General features: G+C 41.6%; 1 protein-coding gene across 2 annotated transcripts in view; it reads left to right on the plus strand.

The window, feature by feature from the left end:
* The window catches only part of LOC133597770 (CUB and sushi domain-containing protein 3-like), a 589,433-nt gene that overhangs the window by 386,484 nt on the left and 182,118 nt on the right, over positions 1 to 20,831 (plus strand). For both annotated transcript variants that reach the window (XM_061950753.2, XM_061950761.2), the window contains exons 44-46: positions 10,514 to 10,659; positions 11,078 to 11,158; positions 12,767 to 12,880. In XM_061950753.2, coding sequence (XP_061806737.1) covers positions 10,514 to 10,659; positions 11,078 to 11,158; positions 12,767 to 12,880 — 341 coding nt within the window. The remainder of the gene's footprint in view (positions 1 to 10,513; positions 10,660 to 11,077; positions 11,159 to 12,766; positions 12,881 to 20,831) is intronic.

Consider the following 20,831-nt stretch of genomic DNA (forward strand, 5'->3'; position numbering starts at 1 on the left):
GAAGGAGCTGAGCCGGAAGGCAAAGCTCTCAATTTACCAGTCGGTCTACGTTTCCATCCTCACTTATGGTGATGAGTTTTGGATTATGACCGAAAGGACAAGATCACGGGCACAATCAGCCGAAATTAGGTTCCTCCGTCGGGTGGGGGGGCTCTCCCTGTCATTAGAGAGGGGCTCAAAGTAAAGCCGCTGCTCCTCCACATCGAGAGGAGCCAGATGAGGTGGTCCGGGAATCTGGTCAGAATACCCCACAGGCGCCTCTCTGGGGAGGTGTTTCGGGCACATCCGACCGATAAAAGGCCATGGGGAAGACCCAGGACACTTTGGGGAGATTATGTGTCCCGGCTGGTCTGGGGATGCCTCGGGATCCTGGACGACGTAGCTGGGGAGAGAGAAGTCTGGACTTTTCTGCTTAGGCTGCTGTCCCATCAACCCACCCTCGGATAAGCGTAAGAAGATGGATGGATGGAACATTAGCTTGCCTGTCTAGAAGGAAAATAACCACTTGCGCGTCCAAGACTGGCCCGTATTGTCCTCCATCTTTAATATGCAGGACAAATATTTATTTGAGTTTTGGCTCTTCTTTGGAGTTTTTTTAGACATCTTTCTTTTCTTCCTTTAATTTCCGTTTTTTCTTTTAGCAGTATATGCTGCAAGTGCAGGTATTGCGATCTTTCCAGGTGGGTGTTCGGCAGCCATGCTTTATTGCAAACAAGTTTCCACCGTACATGCCCTTCACTTTTTAGTTAAAGAATATAACTTAGGTATCCATTACTTCCCATAATCTGGGAAGTAAGAAAGCAAAGAACATTATTGTCATTGCACAAGTACAACAAAATATCATTTAAAGCACAAACTCTTTTAAGAGCAGACACACATTGTACAGAGTGACAGAACAGGAACGTGAATGTGTCGCCACTCACGGCACACCGTAAAAGGTGAGAAAAAGGTTTACGCACGAAGGGGGGAGCGAATGAGTAAAAAAAAAAGTCAATCCCAGGCTGGGCTCTTATAGGGGGGTGCTCAATCTGGGGCCAGGAAAAAAAAAAAATAGGCACACATACGCATGTTACAATACAGAAACCACAAGACTTGCAACAGGAGGGAAGGGGCTAGGGGCCTCCAGTGACAAAGCTGCGGGCCTTCTGGCACGGCTCCAGCTGTCCATTGCTCATAAGTAGTTAAGCGGTGGCAAAGGCATGGGACGGGGGTTAGAGTATGTGTGCAAATGTGCAGCCCATGGTCCATGGTGTGTGTGTTATGTCTACAGGCCTGTAGTAGCTCTGCAGGCATGGCAAACTCCCCAGGTGTTGTTGAAAGAGGGAGGGATTTCAGTGCGGGTATCACTGTGATGTCTCCTGGGATGTTTGCAGCATGGCCTTCACCAAAGACATTTGAGGGAGCCGAATTGAAGATAAGGATTGTTGTTTCCCAAGCGAGCAGACACATTCCAATTATACATTGTGTATATACATAAATCCATCCATCCATCCATTTTCTACCGCTTGTCCCTTTCGGGGTCGCGGGGGGTCGCTGGAGCCAATCTCAGCTGCAATTGGGCGGAAGGTGGGGTACACCCTGGACAAGTCGCCAACCCCATTACAGGGCCAACACAGATAGACAGACATCATTCACACTCACCTTCACACACTAGGGTCAATTTAGTGTTGCATATACATAAATATATTACAAAATGTATTTTTATAGCATACAGTGGCTATATAGAGTGTAATGACATGACATTAGGGAAATGTGGCAGCCACGTGTTGTTGTGTGTGGGGATTCACTGTACTTGTAAATGAAAGAGCATGTCATGCAGTCAGAGGTGGGTAGTAACGCGCTACATTTACTCCGTTACATCTACTTGAGTAACTTTTGGGATAAATTGTACTTCTAAGAGTAGTTTTAATGCAACATACTTTTACTTGAGTATATTTATGGAGAAGAAACACTACTTTCACTCCGCTCAATTTATCTACATTCAGCTCACTACTCACTACTGATTTTTTTCGATCTGTTAATGCACGCTTTGTTTGTTTTGGTTTGTCAGACAGACCTTCAAAGTAGAATCTATGGCATGCCTGCGTTTCACCAATCAGATGCAGTCACTGGTGACGTTTGACTCCGTTTCACCAATCAGATGCAGTCACTGGTGACGTTTGACTCCGTTTCACCAATCAGATGCAGTCACTGGTGACGTTTGACTCTGTTTCACCAATCAGATGCAGTCCCTGGTGACGTTGGACCAATCAAACAGAGCCAGGCGGTCACATGACCGTCACACGTGGACCCCGACTTAAACAAGTTGAAAAACTTATTCGGGTGTTACCATTTAGTGGTCAATTGTACGGAATATGTACTGTACTGTGCAATCTACTAATAAAAGTTTCAATCAATCAATCAAAAGTGTGAAGGAAAAAAGACACTTTTTTATTTCAACCGTACCTCTAGTCAAAAGCCTAAAGACTGACCGCACAGTTCCTGTCTTCACAATAATGTGCTAACAAAATAAGAGTCTCTGAAAAGCCAGCGCAAACAAGCTAGCAAGCTACGGAGTTTGCCGCCAATGTATTTCTTGTAAAGTGTATAAAAACGAATATGGAAGCTGGACAAATAAGATGCCAAAAACCAACCACTTTCATGTGGTATTAGACAGAAAGGAGAAACTTTTTTTCTCATCCATTTGAAAACGTGGACATTATCAGCACTACTGTCTGATTCCAATCAATGCAAGTCATCAGAATCAGGTAATACACCAACTTATATTCTTGTTTTCATGAAAGAAAGGAATCTATATGTTAAACATGCATGTATATTCATTATATTCTAGCAAGGGCGACACGAGCGAAGACTTTCCCCACGATGTTAAGCAGGGAGATGCCGCGGTAATTATTACAGTCCCTACGGTCTCCCTTGTTCTTGTACAGTGTGACAATCTTGGAGTCACGCAGATCCTGGGGGACGGCTCCATCTTTCCAACAGAGGCAGAGGAGATCGTGAAGGTGCAGCAGTAACGAGGCCCTTTGCATGTTTGAGGAGAGCTCGAGCCAGTAGTTGTTGGCACAGCTACGTGCCATTCGCTGGGCTTCGCTCTTGGCCTTTCTCAAGGCGTCAAGGTTCCTCTGTGAGGGGTTTCCCTTGTGTTTGAGGAAAGCGGTACGCTTTGCCTCTATAACTGGCTCCATCACTGCAGCACTAGCCTCAAACCAGTCTGCATTTCTTCTCGTTCTTTTCCCATATGTTGCAATGGCTTGGTCGTAGATGGTATCACGCAAGCATTTCCATTTGTCCACAGCACTTTGCCTGATTGATGGTCCACAGAGTGCTTGGTCAAGGGAGGTGAGGAAGCGTTGTGTGACAGCCGGGTTGGTATAACGACTGGCATTGATGCGTGGACGGGCCTTCTGCTTGGTGTGATAGATCTGTTTTGGTCGAAGCTTGACCTTGCTGAGGACTAGAAAATGGTCCGTGTCGCAGTCAGCACTGTGAAACGTCCTTGTGAGAAGCACGCTGTTAAGGGCCTCTCGCCTCGTGATGATGATGTCGAGCTGGTGCCAATGTTTAGATCTGGGATGTCTCCAGGATACCCGGTGCAGAGGCTTAGTCTGGAAGAAGGTGTTCGTGATGCAGAGCTGGTGGTAGCAGAACAGCTCTAGTAGACGTTGTCCATTTTTGTTCATCCTCCCCACTCCAAAGTGACCAAGGCAGTCTGGCCAGGATTTGTGGTCAGCACCTACCCTGGCATTGAAGTCTCCCAGAAGGAGCAGATGCTCATTTTTCGGGATGGTGTTGACAGCCGCGTCGAGCTCCTCATAGAACTTGTCTTTTGACTCTGGTGGTGAGCAGAGGGTCGAGGCATAAGCACACAACAGGTATGCTGGTCCGCTGCTGGTAGAAAGGGGGATTACAAGGATCCGCTCAGAGCCTTCTGTCGGTGGGTCCATCATGAGAAGCAGAGTGTTTTTCACTGCAAATCCCACACCATATTCCCAGGTTTTCTCTGCACTCTTTCCCTGCCAGAAGAAAGTATAGTGTTTTTCCTTCAGAGAGCCAAAGTCAGCAAGACGTGTCTCTTGGAGCGTAGCAATGTCGACATTAAGTCGGTGGAGCTCACGGTCAATGATAGAGGTCTTGCGCGAGTCGCCAATGAGATCAAGACTGTCCAAGAGCCCTGTGCGCATTGTTCTGACATTCCAGCTTGATACTCAAAGAGCTGGTATCTTCGTTTTTTTTCTCTCAGTTTACGCTTTTTTTCTGATCATCTTTGGTGCAATTGTTGACGTTTGCTAGCCATGCTTTACCCTATTCCCCGCCAGGATGACGCGGGCTCTGGCGGGTTGGCACCTAATTGACCGGGGGCTGCCGGGCTTGAGGCGGGCGGTGGCCAATCAGTAGTCAATGATTCCTCCCACCGTCGAAGTTGGCGCCAATCGGGTGGAACTTAAGACTGCCAGCTTCCATGTTGTTTCCTCCCTTTAGGGGGGAGGCTGGAGTGACCTCTCCATGGCGCAAGCCTGGGCAGAAAGTATGGAGATATTGGGTTGCCCAGATATCAAGATCCACCTCTCGGCCGTGACGATGTGGCCCAGAGGAAAGCAAGGCAATACATCTGGCATCGGCTTGGCTGCAGGAGCTGCCGGCAGGGGGTCAGCAATGACACCCAGCCGCCTCAGGGGCTCCACTCCTGATTTTCTGTCTGGGTTTACTCCCATAGCCTTTCCTTCTCCCAAAGGTACCACAAGGCAGCGGGTAGGGGGGAAGGGGGGATGACGACTATTTGACCCATAGATGGGGCAGTGGTTGGCGGATGCCAGGGCGTGTCCACACACCGGTGGGCCTGCACACCTCGCCTCTGGGGCCCACTGCTGCTCCTAGATCCCCTACAGTTTAGCCTGAGACCGCGAGGTCCCAGTTACCGTGTGTGGCCGCGAGGAGGCACTGTAGGAGTCTTGGTGGTGAAGAGGCTGTGTACTATATATACAGTATATACTGTGTATATGTATATATATATATATATATATATATATATATATATATGATATGTGTGTATATATATAAATATATGAGGTAGATCACCTCGACTTGGTCATTTATTAAGTAATTGATTAACGTTGAAAAACTTATTGGGGTGTTACCATTTAGTGGTCAATTGTACGGAATATGTACTGTACTGTGCAATCTACTAATCACAAGTTTCAATCAATCAATCAATGAATGCCTACTGAGCCTATGGTGCTGTTAAGTTATTGTGGCTCAATTTGCCTTAATTTTTTTTTTATTTTAATGTATTATTATTTAATATATTATTGTGTATGGGCGGCGTGGCGCAGTGGAAGAGTGGCCGTGCGCGACCCGAGGGTCCCTGGTTCAATCCCCACCTAGTACCAACCTCGTCATGTCCGTTGTGTCCTGAGCAAGACACTTCACCCTTGCTCCTGATGGGTGCTGGTTAGCGCCTTGCATGGCAGCTCCCTCCATCGGTGTGTGAATGTGTGTGTGAATGGGTAAATGTGGAAGTAGTGTCAAAGCGCTTTGAGTACCTTGAAGGTAGAAAAGCGCTATACAAGTACAACCCATTTATCATTTATTTGTTTTAGTTGCTTAAGAGATATTCCTGGCTCTGAATTTGCTCATTGCTATTTTTATGTTTTTGTGCATTATTTGTTGCCGTCATCATTAAATGAACCGGTTACTCATCAGTTACTCAGTACTTGAGTAGTTTTTTCACAACATACTTTTTACTTTTACTCAAGTAAATATTTGGGTGACTACTCCTTACTTTTACTTGAGTAATACATCTCTAAAGTAACAGTACTCTTACTTGAGTACAATTTCTGGCTACTCTACCCACCTCTGCATACAGTAGGTTTTAACTTTGTGTATTAGTTTTAATCTTTATATTTATTTCTATTATAGAATCAATCAATCAATCAATCTTTATTTATATAGCCCTAAATCACAAGTGTCTCAAACTTTAAATAGTTTCGACCATATCTAGGAATTGATACGACGGGAATTTTCAGATTGTTTGCTTGATGCTGCGATCGACTGAACGCATCATGATTTGCCACCTCAGTAGAATGCATATCTACCCCGGACACATTCACAACAGAAAACACATTATGTGAGTTGTGTGTTATTCTAAGAAAATTGCTATGCGTACAGGAATTATCCAGCCTGGTGCTGGCTAGTTCTAGCTTAACTGACTCCTCACCCGGACTAGCAGGCTCTGTAATTGCCTGTGACCGGGCTTGCTCTAGTGTAGTTAGTCAAATGTGACTTAAACAGTAGTCTATATTCTTAGACAGGATGATGGCGCCTTCCTGGTTAGGGTGAAGGCCGTCCCTCATCAGCAAGCCTGGTTTGCCCCAGAAAGAGGGCCAATTATCAATAAACGTTAGTCCCTGTTGTCTACAGAAGCTAGCCAGCCACTTGTTAAGCGAGACTAATCTGCTATATCTCTCATCATTGCCTCTCGCAGGCAGGGGGCCAGAGACAATTACTCGATGCCTGGACATCTTTCTAGCGAGATCACAAGTCCTGGCTATGTTTCTCTTTGTAATCTCTGACTGTCTCATTCTAGTGTCATTGGAGCCAACGTGTACAACTATATTCGCATAACTAGTGGTGCGATTAGCCTGTCGTACGTGTTTACTAGGCCTGTTGCGAGTTAGCTCCCTAAGATTAGCCTCTATGTCAGGTGCTCGGGCCCCCGGGATGCACTTAATTGTGGCTGGTTTGCTAAGCTTTATGTTTCGGGTGATGGAGTCCCCTATGACTAAGGTGTGGTGCCCGGTAGACTGGGGTGTAGGACTAGCTAAAGAGCTAAATCTATTTTGCGTCTCAACCGGTACACCGTAGCTTGTAGGCCGCTTAGGACTGCTACAGGCTGGGCTAGTTAGCTCGCTACAGCTAACGCTAGCAGATGTGTCCGCAACATCTAAAGTTACGAGATTACTCTGCTCTAACTGGCGGACACGGCCCTCTAGCAGAGCCAGCCTCTCCGTGAGTAAGGTGCAAGACGCGCAGGAAGCCATACTCACGGTGTTTTCTGTCACCGAGTGAAGTTCCTGCTGTCTTCCGAGAAGTCCTGGTCACGGTGTGCAGGAGTAGACTCCTTCTGACCGGCGCCCGGCGACGCCTTTCTCCGCGCTAGCTTCGTTAGCTTAGCAGCTAGCTGCTAGCTAGCTGCGGGAGGGGTGGAGAGACAGAGATCGGGTGATTTGCAAGTTAAATAGTACTACTAAATATGTTGAGAAAGTAATAAAGAAAGCTGCAGAACAATTTAAAAGCACACAAATAGAACGATACTTAGCTTTTTCGAAACAGCGAACAGTCAGCGAGCAGTCACGCACGGTGACCGGAACCGGAAGTTGGAAATTAATGTGGTGGTTATAATTGAGAGTAGGTGAAGAGTGATCACATTATAGTCTTTCAATGACTCGACAAAGCTATGCTTGGGCAAGTGTACACGCATTGCCAACTGTGCCGGTCTCTGGCCCGGCTTTTCCAATCGTGCCAAGGGAGAAGACTATGGGTGCAATAAGAGCACTCACACTTGCCAAAATGCCAGATTTTAGACTTTAAGTGGGCATCAGCACGGGTTGACCGAGACCTTTTGGCTGTGAAGGCTGGAGACGCCTAGAGGACCAAAACATTGTTATTCAGTGAGGAAAGTTGCCCTTGAGCAATTCAATGTACTACTAAACTGCTTACTGGCTATGGCATTGCGCAGTATCAACACTTAATCCTTCCCCTTTGATTTATGTTGTTCCATGGATCAGATGTTCACACATGCATGGATGCCATGTGTATAATGTATTATTTATTTGTACACGCATTCATATTGTTTAGCCCTGGTTGTACACCTCCTTCTTACATGTTACCTATTGTCCTCCAGCTCATTGGGTATCATTGATCCTCCAGAACAGGTTAAACCATATGTGTGTTTTAATTATGCACCTGGACTCTCAGGTTTGAATGTACAGTATTTCCACAGAGAGGTGTTCTAGAGACAGTCTGGTAATTACAGTAGGTGTCTGAGCTATGTCTGCTGTCATGCTGAGAAGAGGCAGTGGTAAAGCAGATTGACTTTGTACTCCTCTCAAATATGTATTCACCATCTCTGACCCCAACCAGCACAGGCAGCTCATATCAACTGTTTGTATCCATAAATCACCTTCACCATCACACTTAGCTCGATTTTGAAGTGACATCTCAAAACAGTGTCACTTGTCAATTTCACACTTCTTTCAACACTTAGTTGGAGGACCTATAGAAGTTTCTTCAGCTCGGGCTGCAACTCCAACTGTCAAAGTGGATGCTGTCCAAGCGACTACTCAGAAACACACATCTTGACAACATTCAGGGCGTTCAAGCTCGGATATCTCACCCACCCCTGGCACTATGCCAAAATAAAATTTCACAGACTGTTCCTGTCGTACACTTTTAACTTTTTCAACTTCAGAGCACGCTTGCCTACTTTCATACTACTTTAGGATCGTGTGGTTGAGCAGTACGTTAACAAGGGTGCTAGCCTATGTCAGTGAACAGGACATAGGTTGCCATCCACTGAGGTTTAACGCATTGCAGTGAGTAAAAGTTCACACTTAAGGGGTGTAAACTGCTATGCCAACAACACTTAGTTACCTTCATTATGATTAAATTATAAAAGAATAGCCATTACGTTGATTCGTTATATTAGGACTCTTTATGTGTAGAGTCTTATGATTATGTGGAACCCATTCATATTTTTTGTTTTTCCAAACACCCAAAGACTTGGCTTCGAAACACTGTGAAAGAAGCCTAGAGTGGAATGCACTAAAATAAATTGTGGTTCATTGTGCTTAAAACATTGTTCTCTAAAGGCTGTAGAGTATTCTCTCGATTATCGTGGGGGTTACGTTCTAAAGCACCCCGTGGTAGATGAATTTCCACCTAATAGGGACATGATTTATTTTATGACTTGTTCAATCCCCACCTAGTACCAACCTCGTCATGTCCGTTGTGTCCTGAGCAAGACACTTCACCCTTGCTCCTGATGGGTGCTGGTTAGCGCCTTGCATGGCAGCTCCCTCCATCAGTGTGTGAATGTGTGTGTGAATGGGTAAATGTGGAAGTAGTGTCAAAGCGCTTTGAGTACCTTGAAGGTAGAAAAGCGCTATACAAGTACAACCCATTTATCATTTATTATTTATTTGAAAATTATAGAATTTAACATATTTATAAGTCCTTCAAAGATTCCACACAGCTTTCACACACTTATAAACTTGTTCTATGCTCTTCAAACACTTAAGTTTAACATAAAATGACAATGAGTACTCAATGTAGTCAATGATACTTTAAAATCCACAAGGTACGGAGACTGCAGTAAGAGAACCGCAAAGTAGCAAAGGCAGACTAGATAATAATGTTAACATTGTCCTTTTCAAAAATAAGTGTTGTAAAAAGCAAAACGCACAAATTTAAACCTTGGAGTCTGGTTGAAATAAGGTTGCGTGAGATGTGCTTAGTGATATGCTGTGACAATCAGTCCCTCATGATTGAACAGGATTTTTCTTTTTTTTTGTAATTGATGCTGCCTAAAATGCATTATTTTCCGGCAGCTCCATTTAAAATGTGCACAGAAGATGAGATACTTTGAGGTTTTTTTTTAACTTTGCATAAACTTGTGATTTAAGTGTATTTTTTACTCTAACTGTGTCATACTGAAATGCGTGGTCACTGGTCACATTAAAAACACATTTCAAGAGCCTTTATATTTAATCAGCATTCATTTTGGGAGTTTTCGCTCAATTTCAATTCTAAGGAGATTTCCTTACTCATTCCCTTAGTTGTCAGACAGGACAAGAAAACAGTTACACTGTTAATTTTGGTGCCCTTTACAAGACAACACATAATCCGTCTATGGGCCTCACGTCTGGGGCCCGTTCCATCTGACTGTGGCCATCTTTTATTTTGAAGGCCTGACTTTACCGGCCACAGACTGATTTTGTTCACAACAATCGGGAACTTTTACAAAGCGAGCTATTGTAGTGATTTTTGTTGACAAATGAGAGACAAATGGCGATTATTATTGTTATTGGCGCAGTTGACACGCAAAATTTGATTGACGAAAATGACGAGGATTGTCCAAAATGTACAAGGGAGTTGCGGGAACTGGACCAAACTACAAGGATACACATAATTCCTGCGCTGTGGTTGAATTTGTATGAATTGCCGCAATCGCAACATTACAAATTCCTAGAGGGACTGGATGATATTGTATTTTTCTAGAAATTATGGTTGAACTCTAAATCTTGTTTACCTTAAGACATTTGAGAGTAGGTTCCACTCCAATAGTATTTCATTTTTTGTTTTTTACAGTTGCACTAAGAATATTCAACTCCTGATTTGAAAAACGTCCAAAAGTTGAATCGAATACCAATATCATTCTGTTATTTTCTAACGTTTGTGTTATGTTGAGCTTTTTAAATAGTGTTTTGTTTTTTTGTCTGCTCATCTCACATTGCAGGGATGGACCTGACCAGACCTCGCCTCAGATCGGTCAGTTCAGTGGTACATCTGTACAGGAAACCGTCTCTACCACTGCCAACCAAATCCTCATCAAGTTCCACAGTGACTTCAGTACCAGTGGCTTCTTTGTGCTTAATTATTACGGTACTGTTTTCTTTTATTGTAGCCAAGTGAAGTCCATGTTGTATGTATATTTTACAAGGTCCTTTTTGTGTCAGATCTTTAGCTCTCCCATTACAACATAAAATAAGGGTGGGAGATTAAACTGATACTTCTATATTGTAACAATCACATTTTACATATTAGAACGTCATTATTTGACTTTCCCCTTTTTTACATTAGCATGAGACATAGTTCATTTTTATCACAAATGAAGACAGCCTTTTTTGCTTAATTTTGACTGCTAATAAAACACTCATTTTGAAAAGAACTCGATTAAAAATCAAAGTGTTCTTCATCACAGCTAAATTAGTTAACTGGATTTCGATGTCATGAACAGTGAAAGGAAGCAATTTGCCATCTTATCTAGGTTCACTTATGATGTATGTCGCCTCTCCAACAGCATACCAACTGAGAACATGTCAGCCGCCGCCTCCTGTCGCCAACGCCACTGTTCTAACTGATGATGAGCACTTTGAAATAGGTTTGTGTTCTTTGCATATTTGCTGACTTGTGGCCTAGGGTCATGACATCAATATTTAATTATAGGGTTGACAATGCCTTAAAAATAAATGAGGGACATCGTGTTGGCAGGGCCAGCTGACCTGATTGTCGTTACACCTACCAGCGTGTGATATATATATATATATATATATATATATATATATATATATATATATTTATTTATTTATTTATTTTTATTTGTATACTATATTATACTTACTTATATATTATCCCACAGCAGTTTGTGACCAGGCTGGTGACCATCATGAGGGAGAGGTGCCTGGTTGTTGTCACTGTATAAGATTCTTCTACACATGAGCTTCCTCTTTGCTCCATGAATACATTGTTAAATTGCTCAATTGTCTTGTTTCTTCAAACAATTATTGAATACATCAAACAAGAGCTAATGGAAGGCGTTGGCCAAGAACATTTGGCAAACTTTTCATGGCGCAACTCAAGTATAAGCTCATCCCACAAATGCAAGTTCCTTACAAACTTAGAACCATTCAAAAGGGATACGAACAAGCTTTTCCAATGTTATATCCAAAATCCAGATATGAAAGTCCTTAATTGTGTGCTGTTTGACTCAAACCTTAATTTAACTAGATGCATGTGTATTTATGTTTAAACATACCGTATTTTTCGGACTATAAGTCACAGTTTTTTTCATAGTTTGGCCGGGCTCCAGTGCGACTTATGTATGTTTTTTCCCTTCTTTATTATGCATTTTCGGCAGGTGCGACTTATACTCCGAAAAATACGGTAATTAAGTTCAGATAAGTTATCTTTCAGTGCACAATTAACATAATAAATCATGTCTTTTGGCGTTTTCCCCATTAGGGGCTGTGTACAGCAGCAATACATTGGCATGAGGATTTAACTACATGTTTACTTCTAGATACCCTTCTTGCCACAACTTAGGCCGGGAATCGAACCCATGCCCTTTGCCCTCAAAATAACAGATTTGGTTACCTCTGCCTTTTTATTATCTCATTAGTGACAGAGCAGGAAAGGGTCGGGAGGAGTACGTTTGCAGTAAAATGTCATATAAAGCGCTCTGTTATTCATCGATTCCATTAACATTTAACAGACTATTTTTGATTCTCACTATAATATGGGACAAACAATACTTTTGTTTCAAAATAAGGAATGGTTCCGTTTTTCAAGGCACGGTGGGCTACCGTAGTGCTGCATGGTTTGTTTGAATTATTTGTCGTGATTTAATCCCTCATGTTATATGTGAAGACCTTCGTCTGTGTTTTATTTTTAGCAATTCCCCTTTCTAGCCGTTCTTTCTTTTTGCATCTTGTCACCTATATTCATTGGAGGGCAGTGTCAGTGTGGTGGTGCGGAAATCAAACTGCACGTTGCTTTATATGAAGTGCCTGAAGAGTGGATGTCATTGTTCATTAGAAAATGTGTTTTTGATTACTGTTCCGAGCGCTAGTGGTGAGGGAGAGGCACCCTGTGCATGCGTGCCTTGAGTGTGAATTATGAGCATTTCTTTCCCCCCCCCATGCCCACCTGTGACCTGTGTGTGTGTGTGTGTTTGTGTTTCTTTCTTTTGCGGGCGTGAATGACCTCTCAGGAGACATTATTCGGTACTCGTGCCTGCCAGGCTTCACCTTGGTAGGCAGTGAGATTCTGACCTGTCGACTTGGAGAGCGGCTACAGATGGATGGACCCCCACCAGTCTGTCAAGGTTAGTTCCATTTAATGTCTGAGATTCTGTTTTTATATTTTCACTTTTTGTATTTAAAAATATGCAGATTCAAATATAGTCAATGTCGTGTGTGTGCATTTTACGTATATCAATTCACTTGTGCTGTTAAACAATTCTCAGGTTTGTTGAATGTGAGTGTGTGTGCGTGTTCACACACTTAACACCAGCCCGCCGAGGTTGGTTGCAGTCTGCAGCACCTCGACTGATGCATCATTTAACAGACAACCACCAGGGTGTCTTTTAGTAAGCTGTGGCATCAGCAGGTCTATTAAGTCATTGACACTTGTAAAATAGACATTGCTGACCCAAGAACAAACTTTCATCCCCTAAGAACCTAAAACATTTAAAGACCAGCAGGTTTGTCAAACCAATGGTTAAGCCATGATGTGTTGAAATAAAAGTGGACGTCACATGTTCTTCATAGGAATGCTACAAAATATTTTTTTAAAAACCCATAAGAGATGGGTTACAAATAATTACATTTCCTGGTCGATAGAAATTATTCCTCAATAAAGCAATCTCATTTGTAGTCCTTTATTGGGTAAGAGAGCACATTTTTGGGGTCATTTCTGGACAAAAGTGATCAACTCCGACATGCATTTTGACAAACTCAGACTGTATTGTTGAAGATAATAACCATAATTACCTCCGTAATTACAAACCCTGTTTCCATATGAGTTGGGAAATTGTGTTAGATGTAAATATAAACGAAATACAATGATTTGCGAATCATTTTCAACCCATATTGAGTTGAATATGCTACAAAGACAACATATTTGATGTTCAAACTGATAAACTTTTTTTTTTTTGTGCAAATAATCATTAACTTTAGAATTTGATGCCAGCAACATGTGACAAAGAAGTTGGGAAAGGTGGCAATAAATACTGATAAAGTTGAGGAATGCTCATCAAACACTTATTTGGAACATCCCACAGGTGAACAGGCAAATTGGGAACAGGTGGGTGCCATGATTGGGTATAAAAGTAGATTCCATGAAATGCTCAGTCATTCACAAACAAGGATGGGGCGAGGGTCACCACTTTGTCAACAAATGCGTGAGCAAATTGTTGAACAGTTTAAGGAAAACCTTTCTCAACCAGCTATTGCAAGGAATTTAGGGGTTTCACCATCTACGGTCCATAATATCATCAAAGGGTTCAGAGAATCTGGAGAAATCACTGCACGTAAGCAGCTAAACCCGTGACCTTCGATCCCTCAGGCTGTACTGCATCAACAAGTGACATCAGTGTGTAAAGGATATCACCACATGGGCTCAGGAACACTTCAGAAACCTACTGTCAGTAACTACAGTTGGTCGCTACATCTGTAAGTGCAAATTAAAACTCTCCTATGCAAGGCGAAAACCATTTATCAACAACACCTAGAAACGCCGTCGGCTTCGCTGGGCCTGAGCTCATCTAAGATGGACTGATACAAAGTGGAAAAGTGTTCTGTGGTCTGACGAGTCCACATTTCAAATTGTTTTTGGAAACTGTGGACGTCGTGTCCTTCGGACCAAAGAGGAAAAGAACCATCTGGATTGTTATAGGCGCAAAGTTGAAAAGCCAGCATCTGTGATTGTATGGGGGTGTATTAGTGCCCAAGACATGGGCAACTTACACATCTGTGAAGGCGCCAATAATGCTGAAAGGTACATACAGGTTTTGGAGCAGCATATGTTGCCATCCAAGCAACGTTACCATGGACGCCCCTGCTTATTTCAGGAAGACAATGCCAAGCCACGTGTTACATCAACGTGGCTTCATAGTAAAAGAGTGCGGGTACTAGACTGGCCTGCCTGTAGTCCAGACCTGTCTCCCATTGAAAATGTGTGGCGCATTATGAAGCCTAAAATACCACAATGGAGACCCCCGGACTGTTGAACAACTTAAGCTGTACATCAAGCAAGAATGGGAAAGAATTCCACCTGAGAAGCTTAAAAAATGTGTCTCCTCAGTTCCCAAACGTTTACTGAGTGTTGTTAAAAAGAAAGGCCATGTAACACAGTGGTGAACATGCCCTTTCCCAACTACTTTGGCACGTGTTGCAGCCATGAAATTGTAAGTTAATTATTATTTGCAAAAAAAAAATTAAGTTTATGAGTTTGAACATCAAATATCTTGTCTATGTAGTGCATTCAATTGAATAAGGGTTGAAAAGGATTTGCAAATCATTGTATTCCGTTTATATTTACATCCAACACAATTTCCCAACTCATATGGAAACGGGGTTTGTAAGATAATAACCATAATTACCTCTGTAATTAACCATAATTACAAATCCTTGTATTATTTCTTATGGTTTTCTTTCTTATTCATACATTCTTGCCCACTGCAAAATCAAACATATTCATTATTATTTTCAAATGGTTCACAAAGACCACCTCTAATGTCAGATAATAGCTAATATGTTGTCAAGGAAGTCTTACACAACTGCAAGACTATGATTTGCGATCATGTAAAATGCTTAAGTTTTGCAGTATGTATTTCTTGTTAGAGCAATTACATTTAAGTATTACGCATAAAGCTACACATGGAAAGATGAAGTTAATCTTGTTAGAAACTTAGTCCATCCAGGGACCTAAAATGGCTGAATTTGTAGAAGATTTAAAAAAAAAAAGTTGTGACATAAATTGTGTTGTTTTGAGGGATTTTTTTTTTTTGCGTCAGTGTGTCTTTTTACCAATATGCTATTAATATTTTACCGTAATGGCAAACGTCATGCCAAATATACGGATACCGTCGTATTGTGTAATGTACGGCAATATATAATTGTGTGTATGATTCAAGATGGCTGAAGTAATGTTAGGAGTCTGTCCACAGCTTTGTTATAATCCCAACACACCAAAAGATTAAATAAAACAATGATTTAACAACGCACTTCTTAATTGCCTGAGTTTTAACAAGGACGTAAATCTGTAACAAAATGATGACGCACGCGAGGGCAGACTAACAGTTTGTGGTAAAGTTGTGCTGATTGGATAAAATTGCAAGGACCCGAAAAAATTATCTGAATCTGCGGAAGTTGATGCAATCACGACATAATAGCAAATTCCTGCAGGTACTGGAAGCTACAAAATACCTATGCCAGACATTTAAAGGGTGTCTCTAATGCTGACAACATTGGCACGTGTTTCATATTTCTGGACCTAAAATTGATGTCTACAGGTGAAATTCCCCCTAAATTAGACACAATTGGGAATTTTAAGCTTTTTTTCTAACGAGTGGGCGGGCCTGCATCAGCCTGTGGATGTCACTTGCAGAAGACTTTTGTGTAGTATGTGTTTAATAGCATCTTCATCCCGCATCACGTTATTTCTGAATGGAAAATATTTAAAAGACTCAAGCCAAATGCAATTCCGGAAATCAGGAGCGCCCTCGAAGGGAGATAGACTAGGTTAGAACCTGTGGAAAAACGTAGAAAGGCATACAGGCCTGGGCGCAACAACGATAGAAAGAGAAGATAAGCCGCTGGTATCCTATTTTGCGTCCTCTTCTACTGATGAAATGCCGAAAGAGCATGAGGAAACACGGGCTATGGTGTCTATGGACTAGGACAGGGGTCGGCAACCCAAAATGTTGAAAGAGCCATATTGGACCAAAAATACAAAAACAAATCTGTCTGGAGCCGCAAAAAATTAAAAGCCATATTACATACAGATAGTGTGTCATGAGATATAAATTGAATTAAGAGGACTTAAAGGAAACTAAATGACCTCAAATATAGCTACAAATGAGGCATAATGATGCAATATATACATATAGCTAGCCTAAATAGCATGTTAGCATCGATTAGCTTGCAGTCATGCAGTGACCAAATATGTCTGATTAGCACTCCACACAAGTCAATAACATCAACAAAACTCACCTTTCATGCACAACGTCAAAAGTTTGGTGGACAAAATGAGACAGAAAAAGAAGTGGCATAAAACACGTCCTAGAAAGTCGGAGAAAGTTATACATGTAAACAAACTACGGTGAGTTCAAGGACCTCCAAAATTAGTAGGACAAAACGGCGCTCGCCAAATACTCGAATCAGTGAAGCATGTTTAATATAAACAGTGTGCTTTGTAACAGTTAGGGAGGCTTGTGTCATGTTTGTCCTCCTACATAAACCATATTAAAACAAAAAATAGATTTTTTTCCCCCTCATCTTTTTCCATTTTTCATACATTTTTTAAAAAGCTCCAGAGAGCCACTAGGGCGGCGCTAAAGAGCCGCGGGTTGCTGACCCCTGGACTAGGAGATGGAAAAGCAAGGAAGTCCAGAAATGGCTATTTTTTTATTGATTTTTCTTTCTAATAATGTTATCTGTATCAGTTTTGAAGTAATCATGGACTAGGGCGACAAAAATATGCAGTTAAGTGATCAAAAAAATTGTTTTACAAGTGTTCATACACGCTGTCTATGTGGGAAAATAGGATTCTGCAGTTGACGTCACACAAAGAGGGGGCGGCATATCAAGTCTGGCGATGGAAAAGGGGCATTACAAGTACAATTGCTTATCGATTATACAACAACTAATTGATATTATGGTAAATGACTGCCAGAGTCATTTCAGGAGTAAAAATACATTAAGAAAATGCGTTATTGAAATTTCTGTCAACTGGACGCTGTGGTTCCTTAAATGGACTAAGATGGGCATGCTTTTTATTTTTCATTCTATGTTCAATAATAGGTTTGAATCCGACGTAGATTTTGCGCTACCCCCCAACGTGTTCTTGTCAGCTTTCCTTTGCAAGTGGTGAGACGACCAAATATGTTCAAGGATGAGGGAGGAAATTTAGATTTCCGTTTCTAAATTAACCTGTCAGTTTTAGAGATGAAAAGCCTGTTGGACTTTACAGGTCGAGCACAGCTTTACTTTTCAGTTATTTGTACTGCTAAGGCAATCAATCATATAGCAGCGTTTGATCCCTCCATGTCTGTGCAGTCGTTGACCAGCAGTGTTGGGAAGTCAAGTTGCTTTATCTATTGAGATCCAAGTTGTCAATCAAAATTACACAAAACAATATTAATTTGGTGAGTAGATTGGCATACAGTAAAAATGTGTTGCTGATCTGTTTTAGAGTAAACTAGCTATTGAAGTTAATACAATCGGTATGTTCCATTAATCAACCATGTTTATTTATATAGCCCTTAATCACAAATGTCTCAAAGTGCTGCACAAACCACAACGACATCCTCGGCTCAGATCCCACATCAGGGCAAGAAAAAACTCAACCCAATGGGATACAATGAGAAACCTTGGAGGGGACCACAGATGTGCAGGACCCACCCTGGGCAACCGGTGCAATGGATGTCGAGTGGATCTAGTTAATAGTGTGAAAGTCCAGTTTATAGTGGGGCCAGCAGGGGATCATCTTGAGTGAAGACAAGTCAGCAGCGTAGAGACGTCCCCAACTGATGCACAGATGAGTGGTCCACCCCGGGTCCCGACTTTGAACAGCTAGTGCATCATCTGTGGTCACCTGATAAACTCTCCACGCAGAAGAGGGGGGCAGAGTATACAAATGAGTTTTAAGATGGGACTTAAATGCTTCCACTGAGGTAGCATCTCTAACTGTTACCGGGAGGGGATAACAGAGTACTGGACTGGAGCTCGAATCGAAAACGCTCTATAGCCCGCATACTTTTTTTGGGCTCTGGGAATCACTAATAAGCCAGAGTTCTTTGAACGCAGATTTCTTGCCGGGACATATGGTACAATACACCCAGCAAGATAGGCTGGAGCTAGACCGTGTAGTATTTTATACGTAAGTAGTAAAACCTTAAAGTCACATCTTAAGTGCACAGGAAGCCAGTGCGGGTGAGCCAGTATAGGCGTAATATGATCAAACTTTCTTGTTCTTGTCAAAAGTCTAAAAGCCGCATTTTGTACCAAATGTAATCTTTTAATGCTAGACATAAAGAGGCCCGAAAATAATACGTTACAGTAATCGAGACGAGACGTAACGAACACATGAATGATGCTCTCAGTGTTGCTGGTGTACAAAATGGAACACATTACGGAGATGAAAGAAGGCTGTTTTAATAACACTCTTAATGTGTGACTCAAACGAGAGAGTTGGGTCAAAGATAATACCAAGATTATTTACCGAGTCGATTTGTATAATTGTTTGGTTGTCAAATGTTAAGGTGGTATTATTAAATAGGTGTCAGTGTCTGGCAGGACCGATAATCAGCATTTCCGTTTTCGGTGAACAGAAGTACACACTAATCCAGGGTCATGCAAAATAAACAGGTAAAGAGACAATATGCAGTAGGTTATGATGATAAATTGTATTTTTGAGTCTGACAATAATGCTACCAAAAACTGAATATAAGAAAGTACACAGACAGAATATTGTGTGATCTAACGTGCCTAGAGCTTTTATATTGAATGAGTACAAGGCTATTTTAGAGTTGTTTCCCTGACATTTTCATGGATCACCTCATTACTGTCATCAAGAATTCATTACTTTTTCTTTTATTGGGCGTGTTCTGTCCCCGTGCCACCTCTTACACAAAACTAATTGCTCTCGTTGGGACATGTAAGGTTGAACTTAATATGAGTTGACCTGTTATTCACTTCCACGAGGCTGCTGAAGTCAGGTTGTAAAGGGGCCATTTCCTGTCAGCAGCCTGCTGATAAGGCAGGAAAAAAAATCTCCGGTGTTCTGTGTTTGTTTTCTGCCAGGACTACTGGTAATCGCCATTTTATGCCTAAAGGTAACGTCAGTCTATGGCTGGACTACTTTGTCCTTGGTTTTGCAGGTATTTCCTGAGGCACTGTGTTAATTATTGAAAGGTGATTCCTACCGTTCTTAATGTGTCTGTCATAATATCAAGCACCAACCATTAAAACTTTGTAGACTTTATGTTACTACACTGATTAAACGTTATTTTAGAGTAACTTTTACACAACAACACAGTGTTGCAGTTGATATCAGAATTTTGTTTCGTTTCCTGTGTTGAGTGCAGTAATAAACTATTAAATAGGGGCACCCGAAGGGACAACAACCAAGCATACAAGCGGGAATGTTGTGGCCCCCGCTCCCTTTCTTGAATATTTAATATTTAGTAGATGCAAGCTAATTAAGTGTAATGTTTTTGAGTTACATGGCACTACTCATTAATAAAGTGGCATTCATTTGCACAGTGTAAAATGTCTACAAGGAACTTTGAAGTCAGGAAAAATGTCCTCTGTTTTCAAGCTTGTGCTCTCAAATATGTTTTCTGACCTTGAGAATAGACAATATATATTGTTTGTATAATTTCCTACCTGGGTACTGAAACATTAACAGTTGCTTTTATTTTTACAGGGAAGTTTGAATGTCACAGGAAAAAAAAAAAATCTTAACGAATCCCCTAAAACCTAATTTCAAATTAGTGAAAGGGTGCCTATGATTATTTTAATCTACATTGAGCACATTTCTTTGTGGTCTAGATAATAAGCAATGGATATGCTTTTGGTGTAAATTTTTTGAGTCTGTCGGAAAGATGTTGGATTCCGAAGGCGTTCCCTCCAGAACGTGCAAAATAAACCATGTCCCATCCTCTCCAAAAATATCATAGTTTATTTTTTGTAAATGTGCACTGTTAAATTAGGGGTTTAACAATATGAAAATTCAATATCACGGTTATCATTATTATCGCGGCATTGTTGAATTCGCTCAAAATGTACTAATACACACGGGGTATCTTTTGACAAACCCACTATTTTGGATGTTTTGTATTTCTCATGCTTCACTGATAGAGTTTTAGTCTTAGAGTTTTATCTGTTTTAATGGATACGCTTTTATATTGGTTTGTACTGTCGCGCTTTAAGATTTACTTAAATTAAAAGTGCACGGCAAGTAAAATCTATTACCATTATGTATCATATCTGGCTGGCGTTGTGGCGTCCTCCACTGTTCAGCGGCTCTTGAACACACCGTTGGGGCGGTAT

Source organism: Nerophis lumbriciformis, linkage group LG04 (assembly GCF_033978685.3).
Source record: "Nerophis lumbriciformis linkage group LG04, RoL_Nlum_v2.1, whole genome shotgun sequence".
NCBI lineage: Eukaryota > Metazoa > Chordata > Actinopteri > Syngnathiformes > Syngnathidae > Nerophis > Nerophis lumbriciformis.